Here is a 17482-nt window from a genome sequence, read left to right on the forward strand (position 1 = left end):
AATGTGTTGTTCGGCTGCATGTGAGTCAATGTGAAAAGTTGAAGGAGTGAGTTATTCTAAGAAAATATAATTAACCTAAACTAACCATAAAGGAATCATGAAACCTAAGCAAATCGGTCACTGAAGAAAAAATAGAGAAATCTGAAAGTGAGTCCTTCACCATACCCAGAGGGCTTCAGAGATCATCCCCAAATGTATAAAGAACAGAAAATTCCAATATTAAACTACTCTAAAACAGACAAGGAAGGAACTTCTTTAAAAAAAAAATAAAGCAAATATAGGGGCACCTGGGTGGCTCAGCTTTAACCAGTGTCTGCCTTCAGCTCAGGTCATGATCCCGGAGCCCCAGGATTGAGCCCCATGTTGGGCTCCCTGCTCAGTGGGAGGCTGCTTCTCCCTCTCCTTCTGCTCCCCTGCTCCTGCTCTCTCATTCTCTATCTCAAATAAATAATAATCAAATCTTTTTTAAAAAATTAAAATTAGGGGCACCCGGGTGGCTCAGTGGGTTAAGTGTCTGCCTTCGGCTCAGGTCATGCTCTCAGGGTCCTGGGATTGAGCCCCGCATCGGGCTCTCTGCTCAGTGGGGAGCCTGCTTCCCTTCCTCTCTCTCTGCCTGCCTCTCTGCCTACTTGTGATCTCTGTCTGTCAAATAAATAAATAAAATCTTTTTAAAAAATTTAAAAAAAATTAAAAATTAAAATTAAAAATTAAAAGTTAAAAAATAAAGCAAATATAATAATGACACTAAAAGACAAAATCTATACACATACCCATTTCCACAGAAAGCTAGACTTTTCTCACTTATAAATATCAATGCAAAGGTCCTATATAAAATATTAACACATACAACCTAGGAACAACTTAAAGGAATAGCACACCATAATCCCATGGGATTTAGTCCAGGAAAGAATGGATAGCTCAATTATTAAGAAACACTATTAATACAACTCACTATATTAATAGCTCTCCAGAGAAAAATCATAGTCGTCTCTAGAGATGCTGAAAAGTCAGTTGCTAAAATGTAATATCCATTCTTCGTAAAATTCTCAGTAACATAAGGATACTTCCTCAACGCAACAAAACAGATCAATTTTTCCCAAAAGCCAGCATCAAACTTGATGGGAAATGAGATATGCTACATTTAAATCAAGAATAAGGATGAACCCAGTCACCACTATTAATGGACTGTAAGTACTCGTTAATGTAATGAAACTAGAGAAATAGTAAGAAAATTGAAAAGGAGAAAGTAAAATGGTCATTATCTGCAGATAATACGACTGTATGCCTGAAAGAACCCATGAGAGTTCACTGAAGACTATCAACATGAAGGGGATAGCAGGAAGACAGTTGGTACGAAATTAATGCATAAAAATTAATAAGGCATCATGTACAAAACAATGAGAAAACAGATTGGAAGAAAAGTCTTAATTTTCAAAAGCAATTGAAAGTTAAATTAACAGGAAATGACCAAAACACTGATAAGACAAAAAATTTTAAAACACAGCTGAGGGGTACAAAACAAATGGAAAGCCATACCATGTTTTGTTTTGTTTCTTTTAAAGATTTTATTTATTTATTTGAGAGAGAATGAGTGAGAGAGAGCATGAGAGAGGAGAAGGTCAGAGGGAGAAGCAGACCTCCCAAGGAGCTGGGAGCCCGATGTGGGACTCGATCCTGGAAGTCCGGGATCATGACCTGAGCCGAAGGCAGTCGCTCAACCAACTGAGCCACCCAGGTGCCCCCATACCATGTTTTTTAATACAGGTTTTTTTTTGTTTTTTTTGTTTTTTGTTTTAGATTTTACTTATTTGAGAGTGAGAGAGAGAGAACGAGAAAGCATGGTGCGGGGAGAGGCAGGCTCCCCACTGAGCAGGGAACCCAAGGAAGGGCTCCATCCCAGGACCCTAAGATCATGACCTGAGCTGAATTAACCAACTGAGCCACCCAGGCGTCCCTGAATACAAAGTTTTAACACCCTCAGCGTGTCTACCTTCCTTAAGTTAAGTCTATAAAGATAATAGAATCCTAAAGAAAATAATTCTTTTGGGGGCTATGTGGAGGGATGATATAGACCAGATAAGTGGATCTGAAAATTCTTATAGAATAGGCAATGAATGTTGAAGAGAAGAGGAAGGAGACTAGCTCTATGAGATATGACATCACCACGATAATTTACAACGTGTGGTACAGGCAAATATGAAAATATGCCCAATGTCAACAATAATATGAAAAATAACAACTAAAACTATCATACCTATCAGATTACCAAAGACTAAAATATTTGAGGATATTATGTTAGGGGAGGTGGCAACGGCACTCTGAGATGTTTCCGGCGGGAGTCTGGAATACCATGACCTTGTAAAGAACATCTGGCAATACCAAAGACATTTTACAAACACCTGGACCCAGCAATTCCATTTTAGGAATTTTCCTCAGAAATACTGGTACAGGTGAAACGACTTATGAACATGGTTATTCAGGGCAATGCTGTTTGTAGTAACAAGACTGTAAACGACCTAAATTCCAACAATGGAAAATGGTGGTTTTTCCCTTGAACGATTTCCTGAAGATCATTCACATTAGTACATACATGTTCTTTTTTTTTTTAAATTTTACTTATTTATTTGACAGAGAGAGAGATCACAAGTGGGCAGAGAGGCAGGCAGAGAGAGTGGGAGAAGCAGGCTCCCCGCTGAGGGGAGAGCCCGAAGCGGGGCTCGATCCCAGGACCCTGAGATCGTGACCTGAGCTGAAGGCAGAGGCTTTAACCCACTGAGCCACCCAGGTGCTCCCACGTTCTTTTTTTTTTTAAGGCTGCATATTACAACACTGTGGGAAAAAAATGTTGCCATTTGTACATACTTAATACTTACACATGCATAAAATATCTTTGGCAGAAATCACAAGAAACTGATAGCTTTTGGTTACCCCATGGAGAGGACCATGATGGATGGTGAAGGGTAGATGCGTCTATCTTAAAGCTCATGAATTTAAGCCATGTGAACTGATTAACTATTAACATAATACATAATAAATCAATTATAAAGTAAGATCAATTCCAGAATGGGTGGCCTCTGGACCTCAATGTACAAGGATCTAAGTGTTTTAAATTCTGATAACCCAAGGGCATATTGCTCGCCTTGGGAAAAGATCTAAAGACTGTGCTAGAAAGTCCCATTTCCGGGGATTATCTCTTGCTTTGGACTTGAACACAACTGCTGAAGAAGCAAAAGCCTCTTACTTAATGCCTCAGCCGTTCTCTCTCCAACGTCTCTCCTTTCTGATGGTCCCAGCAGCACGAGAGCTATCAGTGTTCCCAAGAATCCCCTGCATACCCAAACAAGTCCCTCCTTCCTAACACTGGGGCAGTACTCAGAATCACCTGGGATCCTCCCATAGTTGGTCTGGAGATCTTGTACACCAAGAGTGGGGTGCCCCTTCATTTACCCACAGAGAAATCAAATGCACAACAAAATCACAAGATAAATCAGTGATCTGGGTAGGCAACCAAAAGTTAGACAACTAATTGCTAAGACAACTGTTGAAACACTAGTCTTAGTAGCACTCAAAAGATCCGATTTGGTTGGAAAACAGAAATCAGAAACATTAGAGGGATTTCAACTTGTTAGGTAGGTACCCCCATCCATCTCCACAATTCTGTATCACAACTGTTTTCCATCTTGTTTGAAAAAGAGAACAAATCACCACCAGATATTTTTCCACATAGTAATGGCCAATAGTATGTGGTGTTTACTGAAACTTCCAGAAAGGAGAATTTTGAAGAGACTGTGTCATCTCCAATCTGTCATTAAAACCCATAATGATCCTTAACAATCCCATTCCTAGATTTTACTCAAGTGAAATGAAAGATTATGTGCACACAAAAAATCTGTACACAAATGTTTCTAGTAGCTTTATTCCATATCACCCGAATGTCCTTCAAGAGGTGCATGGCCGAACACACAGTGGTATATTCATACCGGAGAAGACAACTCAGCAGAACGGAACAAACCAGTGATACGCGCAACAATCTGAGAGTCTCAAAGGCATTATGCTATGTGGTAAGGCCAGATTCAAAAGGCTTCCTATTATATAATCACAGTTATGCTACTCACAAGATATGGAAAAGGACAACCAGACAGACTGAAAGTCGATCGGAAATTGCCAGTGGCTGGGAGCGGCGGGTGATGGGGGGAGAAGCGGACTATAGGGGACACAGGGAATTCGGGAGGGCTAGAACTGTTCCACATCTGGATTGTGGTGGTGGTTATGGTCTCAAAAGAGCTCTACACTGGGGAGTAATCTATTGTGTGTGATAGCCTCGATTAAGAAACCTACAGAGATAATCAAGTATGGAAGGAAATACGGTCAACCTACTTTCTTGGCGACAGGGTCATAGTCTGAAAGTGGTTAATATTTAAGTAATAATCTATGAAAAGCAATCAGTTCGCTAGCAATGGAACTGTAACAAAATACTGAGATACTGATTTTGTTTGGCTTATGTATGCATACTGCCAAAACAGCAGGCATAATATCAACACTGTTCCAGGTACTAGGGACAAGGCAGGGGACAAAAGAGACAAAGCTGCTGCTCTCAGGGGCTTCCATTTTATTTTATTTATTTATTTATTTATTTAGGGAGAGAATGAGCACGATTGGGGATGGGGGAAGAAGGACAGAGAGAGAATCCCAAGCAGGCCTTGTGCTGAGTGTGAAGGCCGACGTGGGGCTCATTCTCACAACCCTGAGATCATGACCTGAGCTGAAACCAAGAGTCAGACGCTTAACCGCCTAAGGCCCCCCAGGTGCCCCAGGGGCTCACATTCCAGTCCTGCATTCTGACGCTGTTCTACTATGGTGAAAGACAGCAGGTTTCTTCTAGGTATAGCACAGTATAAGTACAGGTGTAAATACTAAGTAAAACGAGCCAACAAAATTCATGGCAATTGTCCGATGTAGGTATCTCTGAAATTTCTAGTTCTGAAACTTTCTTCAGAGTCTGGAAAAGAAATCTGAGCCCTGAGTGAAAGTTTAGAAGGGGCAAAATAAGATTGCCCAATACTAGTCACAAAAAGTTAAACTGGTTTTTTTTTTAAGATTTTATTTATTTGGCAGACAGAGATCACAAGTAGGCAGAGAGGCAGGCAGAGAGAGAGAGAGAGGAAGAAGCAGGCTCCCTCCTAAGCAGAGAGCCTGATGCAGGGCTCGATCCCAGGACGCTGGGATCTTGACCTGAACCGAAGGCAGAGGCTTTAGCCCACTGAGCCACCCAGGCGCCCCTGTTTTTGTTTTTTTTTTTTAAGACTTACTTATTTGAGATATAATGAGCAAGACAACACAAGCGGTTGTGGGGTTGGGGGAGGGGAGGGAGGGCAGAGGAAGAAGCAGACGACGCCCTGCTGAGCAGGGAGCCCAATCCTAGGACTTCAGGATCGTGACCTGAGCGGAAGGCAGACACTTTACCGACTGAGCCACCCAGGCGCCCCAAAAGTAAAGCTTTTTAAAAAGTAAATATGGAGTCTTTTGCGTGGGAGTGTTACATTAGGTTCCTGGTGTGCTGTGTGGTTGAAGGGCTTGGATACTGCCTATTAGTAAAACTGTGAGTTAACAGAGATTACTGGATTTCAGATTTTAATAACATAAAACTCGCGGAAAGTTTGGAACGCTGACATTTGTTTGAACTACTGGTGTAAGTGAATGTGAGGACTCGGGGCTATAAACCAAGATTTTCGGAGAGCTCCGATTACAGGAGGCTGGGAGCTGCCCTAATTATATGCCAAAGTAATGACCGTGGAATACAGGGAGTTGGCCAAAGAAAATGCTTTGAATAGCCAGCCCACTTACATAATGAACAACTCCAACAGCTACCGAACTGAATCCTGGTCAGAGTGAGCTCACGTATGAAAAACCGCAGATCACCAAGTCCAAGGCACAGCCAGGAGGAGGAGACCAGAGGTGAGTGAAGCAAGGCCCATGGGGCTGCTGACAGGGAGGAGCGGGACCAGAGAGCACAGGGCCGACCGTGCTCCCCAGCACGGCAGCGGTCTCTGCTCCAGGCGGCCCAGTGGCGCCCGGGCACCCTGCCCAAGGCGGGCATCCTGCCCATGGACCCCAGGACCACACTGTGGGAGGCTGGGAATGTCCAGTGCTAATTTTCAGGCGCACTCATGGAGCAGTGAAGGAGGGGGACACTCCTTCCTATTACTCGAATTCTCTCGCAAGTGAAAACATGTAAATTTTTTAAATCTGAAAAGTATGGTCAAATTAACACTACCAGATCATTTTTTTAAAAAGATTTTATTTATTTATTTGACAGAGATCACAAGTAGGCAGAGAGGCAGGCAGAGAGAGAGGGGGAAGCAGGCTCCCTGCTGAGCAGAGAGCCCAATGTGGGGCTTGATCCCAGAACCCTGAGATCATGACCTGAGCCAAAGGCAGAGGGTTAACCCACTGAGGCACCCAGGCGCCCCCCCTCCCCGCTTTTTTTTTTAAAGAACACTACCAGATCGTTTTAAAATTTAAGTGTTTCTTTCCTGATTATTTTTTTGAGAAAAAAAAAACTTTTTAAAGATTTTATTTATTTGAGAGAGAATGAGTGAGAGAGAGCATGAGAGAGGAGACAGAGGGAGAAGCAGACTCCCCAAGGAGCTAGGAGCCTGATGTGGGACTCAATCCTGGAAGTCCGGGATCATGACCTGAGCCGAAGGCAGTCGCTCAACCAACTGAGCCACCCAGGTGCCCTCTTTCCTGATTATGATTGAAGAGAGCAATTTCTGCCCTTTTATCCCTTACTTTTCATTGATGGGACTTCTCTTCCTTTCCCAAAGATGGCAATTTGGGTTTTTGAGTATAGTCTTAAATGACTTTTTTTAAAGTTTTTATTAATTTATTTGAGATTAATTTATTTGAATTTATTTACTAATTTATTTGAGAGAGAGAGCACAAGCACGGGGAAGGGTAGAGGGAGAGGGAGAAAGGGAGCCCAACAGGGACTCGATTCCAGACCCTGGGATCGTGACCTAAGCCCAAGGCAGACACTTAACTGACTGAGCCACCCACATCCTTAAATGATCTTTTCTGATAAAACAAAGGCAGACCAATTTTTTGCTGCCATCATGCCAGGTGTGTGACAGAAAACCATAAGCACAGAGAAGAATGTCAGCACAGAGGACACACATGGTGATGGGGACAAACAGAACCCAGTCATCATTAGAAAGCACATGTGTCCGAGTCACAAACCAGGAGATCCTGCCCAACAGCCAGGAGGACAGCCCGTGTAAGCCCTCGGTTTCTCAGAGGCACACTCTTTCCAAGCTTCAGCATCTGGGGTCAGAAGAGTATGAACGGGTACAGTATCTAGCAAGAATCAAAGGCTACTGACAACCTCAAATTGTCCTTCCCAAGGCAAGTTTAAACACCAATAAGGAAACCAACAACAAGGGTGGCCAGATCCCACTGGCTTCTGCTGGGACTTCCGGCCCAAGTGAGCAGGTTGTCAAGGAGGAACTTGGCAGAAGACGAAGTGACAATGGTGGGTCTGTAATCTGTATGGAGCAGAGGCCCATGTTCTTCGATTTAAATCCTCCAGTGAATAAAAGCAGCCACTGCATTATACCCGGAAGTTAATAGAGCTTTTAAATTTTGGCATAAGACAAAAGAAAATGGGACGGTATGAAGAACTCCAACCTTGTTGGCTCTAGCCGGTCACTACATCGTACAACCAGTACTTCTCAAACTGTGAGCCCCCGGGCCCCAGGCCTGTGCAGACACCTCAGCAGCCACTTTGGGATTTGAGGATGAGTTGGGGAAGGCAGGGAGTTGGGGGGAGGGAGTCCCTTCAAATGGAAAAGCTCTCATTTTATATGCCTATAAAACAAACTACTTTGAGGGGGCTCCTGGGTGGCTCAGTGGGTTAAGCCTCTGCCTTCAGCTCAGGTCATGATCTCAGGGTCCTGGGATCAAGCCCTGCATCGGGCTCTCTGCTCAGCAGGGAGCCTGCTTCCCCCTCTCTCTACCTGCCTCTCTGCCTACTTGTGGTGTCTGTCTGTCAAATAAATAAATAAAATCTTTAAAAAAACAAAACAAAACAAAAAACTACTTTGATATTATAAAAATTGGTGTATTAGAATTCTATATAAGATTTCATTTACTAAGAAGAGTTCCACTGCTTACATTTCTGGGGGAAAATCTTTATCCTAAACAATGCTGTTCATCTTCTCGAGCTGTTTATAAGGAAACACCCACTTTGCTTTTCGAAGTGAAAGGTAATATATATTTTCCATCACCTGGAGAAAGGCACCATTGCTCTGAGCCTGAATGTTCTTCTGCCTGTGAGTGAGAAAGTAGACTTTCTCTTCAATATAGACAATGAAAGACCAGGACAGTCTTTTGAAGAGTTGCTCAGCATACAGATGTGTCCAGAAAGTCTTGTGTGCAGGTGGAAGACAATAATCGAAATTGATAGGCATTCTTCACTCTACAAAAGTATTTTCACAACAGTTGGCTCTTTACCTGTTGTGTCTGTATGGAAAGCATCTCAAAGGACCCACACCCCACGGCCAGAGAGCAGCAGTACCCACACACCACAGAGCCCCACACCCTGGATCTCCCACCACGTACTGGGAATGCGGGTGGCTCTGAAACCAGCCACTGTGCTAACTTAAGGCTCCTCAAACTCTCCATCCAGACAAAACAAAGTTTATTTCGGAGCTTCAGAACACTGTGCTCTTCTTGTTGGCATGATACTCTCGGGCATGATGCTCTTCTGAAATTTCCACTTCTTCCTCTGCTCACAAGGAGGGGAAATGGGTCAGCCCACCTGCCCAGTGGCTACCAAGTAACTGTTTTCTGAACAAAAGCTGAAGCTAAGAAAAGGAAGCAGGGGTGGGGGTGAGGTCATAGGTCTGTCTACGAAAAGAACTCCATTCATGCCATGACTACTTGATTAAAAAGAACACTGAATGAGATGAAGAGATATTTGGAGCTAGGGGGTTAAAAACTCCCCAAGTGTGGCTGAAATGACAGTGGAAAGCTAATGGAAAACTGACTTGAACTTACAACCTTTCCAGAATACACCTGTGCTAAGAGGGCAGAGAACAAGCAGGGTGAGCAGAGGTGCAGGAAGAACATTGGAAGCAGGAGGGGGCCAAGGACAGAGGGGAGGGACAGTCAGGGAGTCAGGTCAGCTCGGCTCAAAGCTGGGAGAGTGAGTGAGGCACGGTTCACAGGAGCCAGAGAACCAGGAGAACCAGGAGAACCAGGAGCCAGGGAGGTAAGGGAGGCACAGCAGGGACCATCTGTAGGGAGGGCGAGCACGCCTGGAAGTCTGTAGAATAGACCAGCGGGGCTGTCTGACAATCAGGTTGGAGCAGTAGTGGAGAAGGAGTCAAGAGGGGGAACAAGAGAAGAGAGGTGCCATCTCCCTAAAACCTGCCTGTGTCACTGGCTCTCCAGACCGGGAGCAGCACCGCTGGGAGGTCAGCGCTGGGGGACAATCACCGCTGGAAGCAGGCTGGGCTAAGGGCAGCGCGAGCCCACCGGGAGGGTGTGGCTGGCTCCACCCGCAGATCCAGGATGCTGCAAGGTCAGGAGATCCACACCCGGAACTCAAGGTCAGGAGGTCTGAACTGGGGACTAGCATCAAGAGGAAGGCAGAGGAAACCTAACCAGCCTGCTGGAGTCAGAGCAGCTTGCTGGGAGTCAGGGGTGTCCCCGGTGTCCCCCTGCTGCAGTCTAGAAACCCCCCACCCACAGCAGCCAGGCAGGCTTTACTAATGCTTGGGCCAGTACAAAACGCACTGTCACAAACACCAAATGAAGAACTACATGAATCATTTTACTGCACCCAGTTTTCAAACACACTTGGGTAATTCTGAAAATGCCTCCCTTGCAGGGCACCAGGGTTAGGTTATGATTTAGAAGACAGGCCTTTTCAGGAGCATTCGATTATTCAAGAGAGAAGAGACCCAACTCAAGGTTGAGATGACAGCAATTCCTAAAAGGTTCATAGCTCCCCCGGATTATCCTGGGATCCCTGCTGGCTCATTTTTGTACCCTAAGTACTTCCAACAGCGTTCACCGGGAATGACCGGTGTCACGTGTCAAGAATCCAGCAGAACAAGGCACAATAGTTATTCTTTTTTTCCATACCATTCTAGTTTTGCAATTTTTCTTCCTAATGATGAACTGTTACGTAGAGGATTTTTCCTCTATAATTTTTTTTTAAAGATCTTACTTCTTTGAGAGAGAGGGAACACAAGTTGGGGGAGGGACAGTGGGAAAGGGAGAAGCAGACTCCCCACTGAGTAGGGACCCGCACCCCCCTCCCCGCCGCCAGGTGGGGCTCAATCCCAGGACCCCAGGATCATGACCTGGGCTGAAGGCAGACGCTTAACCAACTGAGCCATCCAGGCACCCCTCCTCTTTAACTTTTCAACAGGAAATTACACACAAGCTAAAGAAGACAAAATCTAGAGGTTCTTGTAACAGTAACCAGCCCGCTGTGCACAGATCCCTTATCACTGTCACTGGGCTACGCTGGATAGCAAAGCTCTTATTTATGGTTTTCAGAAGCACAATATTTAACGGTGTCACTTTCACAAGTACATGTGTCAGGATTTTAGAAAGCAAAACATTCCGAATTTGTAAAAACAAATGAATCATATTTACATTACAGTAAGATTTACTGCAGGGTTCTTTCAACCAATACGCACCTCTGGTGAACTGAAAACATCACATAATGTCCAACGCTGTTGAGTCAAACTGTGTGATCTGGAGCACCTCTCCTGCACCGCGGGGGAAGCATAAAAGCATACCCGAACCACAGTCAGCTCTCAGTGCCCAAACCTGCCATGCTCCCTAGCAGGGATCCTAGAGCACTAGCCCTCCTTCCTCCAAGTCGGCCGTGGGCAGACGTCCAACGAGCTGAGAAGCATCTGATACACACTCACTTGGATAGTGTACTAACTTCCAGATCCACATTGTGGCAGACACAGCAATTCTGAGTGACTAGACATTACCGAAAGGCACACGGTTACCAATGCTCACCATCTGAGGCCCTGCTAAGGGTCAGAACCTATAATAAAATGTCTTAAAGCATCATCTCATTTAATCTCACAACAAAACCTTTGCATAGGTATCAGCTCCATCCTACAGATGACCAAAATTAAGGCCTGGGGAAGGCATACAGAAGCATGATTTCAAGTATTTACTCTTCTCCGTGCCCTTGGCATGTCACTGAGTTCTTGGAGTCTCAGTCTCCTGAACCATAAAATGGGGGGAGATCTTTCAGTGTTAGTGGGGATTAAAGACGTCTGAGATTGGAAACGGGCATACTATTATATGTTGTTATAAAACAGTATTACTGGGCGCCTGGGTGGCTCAGTCGGTTAAGCATCTGCCTTCAGGTCAGGTCATGATCCTAGGGTCCTGGGATTGAGCCCCTCATCGGGCTCCCTGCTCAGAGGGAAGCCTGCTTCTCCCTCTCCCACTCTCCCTGCTCCTGTTCCCTTTCTCCCTTTCTGTCAAATAAATAAAATCTTAAAAAAAAAACAACTCACCAGTATTAGTTGTTTTCATGGAATGTTAAAACATTCACTAGAAATACGGAATTAGGACATTTTTTAAAAATCACATATTCCTGATGATCTTGTACCATAAATGGGTCTTTGGAAACATGGGTCAAGTTTCTGGACTCAATGAGAAGGACTCTCAGAGTGGAAGGGCAAGGATGCTTCAAGCTCTGAGGAAGGTCTACTCACTCTGAGCTATATAAATTATGATGGAAAATGCCAGGAATTAAATTCTATTATTTTCTATTTCTGAATTTGAAGAGAATCACACTGACAGTAATTTGGAAGTCCACATTTCCATATTTATTTGAATCATTCTCTTAAAAATGATTGTGCTAGAGCAAATACAAGTAATGGGAAGTTCACGTGTAGCTGTGGGGCTACGCCAAAATAAGAATCTTACCATTACCTTCTGGAATTTATGCCTGGAATATTATTTGTAATTACAAAGGAAAATCTATAGTGTACCTATAAGACCTAGCTTTCCCTTTCTGATCAATGCATTTGTAAAACTAGTAGCTTTATGCATTTTGTTTAAATGTTTTAAGGCTTCGACTATCAATTAATAAAGTTTTTGAGTGCCTACCAAGCGGGCAGTTACTGACAGGCCTAGGTATGTAAATATAAGCAGAACAGTATTTTAGTTAGGCAGACTCAAAGAACAAATTAATTACAAGTTTAATCAGCACAATGGCAGAGGAATATATAAAATGTGCTGCTGACGTATTACAGGTTACTACTAAATTACTGAAAACTCTCCGTGATATTGAGTCTTTTCCTGACCACTGCACCTAACACTTCTGGTCTCCACCATGACCTCACATTCTAGTTCCAGGTACTCATCTCATAAGGAATTTCCTAAAATTTATATTTAAATGTAAGCATTATTTTAAGTCTATGAGTAAGAGTTGTTTTTAAGATTTATTTATTTGAGGGACAGTGCAGGAGAGAGCGAGTGCGCAAGTTGGGGGAGGGGAGGAGGGACAAGCAGACTCCCCACTGAGCAGGGAGCCTGATGTGGGGGCTCCATCCCATGACCCTGAGATCATGGCCTGAGCTGAAATCCAGAGTCGGTGGCTTAATCTGAGCCACCCAGGCGCCTGAGAGTTGTTTTTGTAACAGAAATGAAAACACACACTTCTAAACAATTCAGGTGTCAAACAAAAAACCTTAATGTTAACTGGAAGATATTTTAGTACAATTATAAAAATGCCACAAGTCATATCTCATGAGAAAGGGCAGCAGCGCATTATTTTGGGGTCTTCCCATGTCTAGACTGTGAGGCTCCTGTGCCAGGAGGCCTCAGCAGGATCCCCGGGAGCAGCGAAATGCCAATTTTAAACCCAAGTATAACTTAGGTTCTCTGGTATCCACAGAATGAAAGCCATTTTCGAATGCTTTCATGACAGCTAAAACACTGAAAAGCACAGTAACAGAATCAGTACATTTTCTGAGTAGAAGTCATAGTTTTTAATTTTTTAATTTTCTTAAGAGATTTTATTTATTTATTTGTCAGAGAGAGCCGGTGCAAGCACACAAGCAGGGGGAGCATGAGGCAGAGGGAGAAGCAGGCTCCCCACTGAGCAAGGAACCCAATGCGGACTCAACCTGGGATCAGGACCTGAGCCAAAGGCGGACACTTCACTGACTGAGCCACCCAGATGTCCTGAGAAGACTGCTTTATGCAGCTATACAGGCAATTGTATTTCGCAAGAAAGACACTCATCTACCACCTGAAGATCAGGCTACCATAGATGGCGGCCACATCGAACAAACTACGACAATTACAGGTACCAGCTGAGAAGTCAGATCCTTCGTAAAGGAATCTTCTCCAGTGCTGTTGACATGTACAGAGAACATGGAAAATGTGGACTAGTTCCGCTTGCACCACAAGCACTGAGCCCATCAAGCAACTGGCCAGCTACAGTCCTGCCCCTGGAGTTTAGGAAGCAGCCACGGCGGCACTGGCCACCTACTCCCCCTATCCTGAGCCACAGATCACAGAGTCTAAAACCTGACTCATAGGCACATGGGTCCAAATATATACTTGCTGATTGATTAGACTTACCTGTCTAGTAACCTTCCTTTTTGGGGGGTGGGGGGAACTCCGAAATAATACATAGGAACCATCTGTTTAGGAGAAGTTACGCTGATTTTTTTTTTTTTTCATAATTGCCGCATAAGGTTCCCTGACACAAGATTAAGAAACACCGCCAGAAGCCAGCCACTGCAGATTCTGTTCCCATTAATGGCACCAAGGGATGCGCGCTGGTTACGCAAAGCTTCGCCACCTTCAACTCTGCCGGCCAGGAGGACTTATAGCTGGGTCAGCTTTACGATTTCAGTTCTTGCAGCTTTTCTAAAGGTACTTTCCGTTACTTGTGCCATTATTTAAAACCACGGAAAACATCTCAGCCGGAACATCTCTGAATAGAATGTGTTGAGTTTTTGATGAAATAATAATTATTAGAGCAAAATGTATAGAGTCTCCTATCACTGCCTCCACCAATTCTTACTTTGAATTTCCAAGCTACAAAAAAGTTATGAGAATACAAAGTAGAAAGAAAACCTGAGCCCTCACACGCTGTTGGGGGAATGTACAAGAGTACAGGTACTTTGGAAAACAGCTTGGTGGGCCTTCAAAAAGATAAAGACAGTAGGGCGCCTGGGTGGCTCAGTCAGTTAAGTGTCTGACTCTTGATTTCCGCCCAGGTCATGATCTGAGGGTCATGAGACAGAGCCTTCTGTTGGGTTCCGTGCTGGGCGTGGAGATACTCTCCACATGCTTAAGATACTCTCTTTCCCTTTGCCCTCCCCACCCCTCCAGCTCATGCATGTGCCGGCTCTCTTAAAAAAAAAAAAAAAAAAAAAAAAGTTGGGGCGCCTGGGTGGCTCAGTGGGTTAGGCCTCTGCCTTTGGCTCGGGTCATGATTTTGGGGTCCTGGGATCAAGCCCCGCATCAGGCTCTCTGCTCAGCAAGGAGCCTGCTTCCCCCCCTCTCTCTGCCTGCCTCTCTGCTTACTTGTGATCTCTCTCTGTCAAATAAATGGATGAAATCTTAAAAAAAAAAAAAAAGTTAAATATAAAGTGTCATATCACCCAGCAATTTCACTCCTCTGTATGTATCCAAGAGAAATGAAAACATATGTTTACAAAAACACTCATACTAGAATGTTCATAGTAGCATTATTCATATAAGCCAAAAAGTGAAAACTACCCAAATAAATGTCCATCAACAGATGAATGGGTAAATAAAAGATGGTCTGGAATGGAATACTACTCAGGCCTAAAAAGGAACCAAGAACTGATACATGCTACAGGTATGAAAACTGAAAACATAATGCTAAGTGAAAGAAGCCAGTCACAAAAGACCACATATATGAAATTTCCAGAACAGGCAAATCCATGGAGACTGAAAGCACATCTGTGATGCCAGGAATATCTGCTAACGGTACAAGGTTTCTTCTTGGGTGGATCAAAATGTTCTAAAATTAGATGGTGGTGATTATTTGAGCAACTCTGTGACTATATTAAAACCACTGAATTCTATACCTTAAATGGGTAAATTTTATGGTATCTGAATTACATCTCAATAAAACTGCTATTAAAAAAGAATACAAGGGTGCCTGGGTGGCTCAGTTAGTTGAGCGTCTGCCTTCGGCTCAGGTCATGATCCCAGGGTCCTGGGAGAGAGTCCCACATCAGGATCCCTGCTCAGTGGGGAGCCTGCTTCTTCTTTTCTGTCCCCCACTTGTGCTTGACTCTCCAGTGCTAATAAATAAATAAAATCTTAAAAAAAAAAATACAAAGTAGACTCATATAGCTTTCCATTAGAGTCGTCAATTATTAACACTTTGCCCTGTTTGCTCTCTCTTCATCTCACATGCGCATTCACACACAATCTGTGGTTGAACTATTCAAAATTTAGTTATTGCCATATTTTACTCCTGAATACTTCAGTATGTGGCGTATACTCCTACATAGCCAAAATACAAATATCACACTAGGGAAATTTAACACCAAAACAAAGCTATTATTTAATATATAGTCCATACCCAAATTTGTCAAAAATTATGCACAGTATTGGCTATCTATCCCTTTAGTTTCTTTTAATCTAGAAAACTTCCCCTTTTTTCATGACATTCACATTTTTTAAAAATGCAGGCCAGTTATTTCAGAGTGTTCCTTCATTTGGAAATGTCTGATTGCTTCCTTATGAGTTGATTTAAGTTGAACCTTTGTGGTAGGAATACTACATAGAAGAGTTGTTCCCTCTTCCGCGCATCAGGCCAGACCCTCTGTGATCATGCTAGAACATTATGTCAGCAGTATCATCAACAGTGATAGTGACGTGATGCCGCCAGCCGTGGCCAGACTGGTGATGACCCGATTCCTCCATTATGAAGGCAGCTTTTTCCCTCTGAAATTAGTAATTTGGGAGGTGACCCTCTGAAGCTGTGTAAACATCAGGTTTCCCCTGTAATGTTGCACTCAGAAGGGTTTAGCATCTGTTCATGATCTTTGCCCCGTATTCAATCCCTTTTGAGACTGCTCCGCCTGTGTGGGGCCAGCCACTCCTCTCAGTTTTATTCCAGTGTGAGCCAGCTGTGATTTCAACACTGGCTGCACAGTACAATCAGTGATATCTCTGGAAGTGGGACCCGGGCAATCACACTTTAAAATTCCCAGGGTGACTGATTCTGATGTAAAATAGGGAACCTTGAATCAACCGCGTTTTGCAAATAAGGAAACTGAGGCCAGAGGAGGTTAAATGATAGACGAGTGGCACAAAATCTGTTAATGCCATCATTACGATTTTTATTTTTTTTTTGTACTTGCATTTTAATATACCATGCGTTCTGAAAATCAGAGAACAACAACAAAAAGAGTAACTTCTGCATGGCGTTAGAGCTGGCCGGACCCTGAAGTGCCTAGTTCTGTTTTCGAGGCGAATTCTGCCTTTCATTCATTAAGACCTCTGCAGTCGCTTGGGGAGTGAGGGAAGGGGGCATGTGCACACCAAGCTCCCCAACCCTCAACAGACAGCTCAAGCTCTGGACCCAAGGCCGAGCGGACGTTCCGAGGGCCAAACGGTTAACACTGCAGCCCAGGCGCCGGCCCCTCGGCCCCCACCCCTGAGGACGTGGCGGGCACTCCGCCCGGGGTCCTGTAGGGCTGCGGGCCGCGCGCGGGGCACACCTGGCGGGGACGCACCTGGCAGAGCGCTCTGCCCGGCCCAGGGACACCCAGGAATGCGCGGGGCCCTGACGACGACCGAACCCGCAGGACCGCCCACCCTACTTACCCCGGCGTGATAAACCTTGTTCGCTCTCTTAATCTTAATGTCCAGGGAGGTCCCCATTTTCGATTACTCCGCTGAGGGAGCGACTTCCTGACGCGCGTGACCCGAGGGGAAGGCGAGTCGCCCCGCCCCTCCGAGCCGGCCCCGCCCCTTTCTCCGAGCCGGCTGCAGCCGTTTCTGGAGACCTCGCTCGCTATTCCGGATCGACTCCCCCGCCTTCCTTTTTCCGGTGCAGGGGCGGGCCTTAGAGCGAGCTGAAGATCTGTCACTCTTCGCCCCGCCCCTGCCGGACGTGAGGGGCGGGACCAGGCCAGCCCCACCCTTTCCGTAAAGACGCTCTTAACACCGGAAATGCCCCCTCCCTGGTTTACTGAGGGGGGGGGAGGGGAAAAGAAAACGGCTACCTCCCGGCATGCCCCGCGGTAGTGGGAGGTTGCGTGTCTTCGGCGCGGGCCCTGCCTGTGCCGGAGAGGTGAGGCTCCCGTCAGACTGGGCGGCGCACAGGCGCCGGGCTAAGGAGTGGGCATTAAGGTCGTGATAGCTTGGGAGTGCGTTCCTGCCCCAGTTTCCTTCCTCTCGTCGTCTCTAGTCCTTCCCCGGTCTCTCCCGG

At 45.0% G+C, this 17482-nt stretch overlaps 1 protein-coding gene across 2 annotated transcripts in view; it reads right to left on the reverse strand.

Annotated features, from left to right (window-relative positions):
- Positions 1 to 17011, reverse strand: part of LOC111155718 (DSCR3 arrestin fold containing) — a 40320-nt gene extending 23309 nt beyond the window's left edge. The window contains exon 1 of one of the 2 annotated variants that reach the window (XM_022516052.1): positions 16876 to 17011. In XM_022516052.1, coding sequence (XP_022371760.1) covers positions 16876 to 16932 — 57 coding nt within the window. In that variant the 5' untranslated portion in view covers positions 16933 to 17011. The remainder of the gene's footprint in view (positions 1 to 16875) is intronic. The other variant, XM_022516053.1, reaches the window with a different exon arrangement.
- Positions 17012 to 17482: the final 471 nt, after the last annotated feature.

This window comes from Enhydra lutris, unplaced genomic scaffold, assembly GCF_002288905.1.
Source record: "Enhydra lutris kenyoni isolate GAN:26980312 unplaced genomic scaffold, ASM228890v2 scaffoldscaffold43, whole genome shotgun sequence".
NCBI lineage: Eukaryota > Metazoa > Chordata > Mammalia > Carnivora > Mustelidae > Enhydra > Enhydra lutris.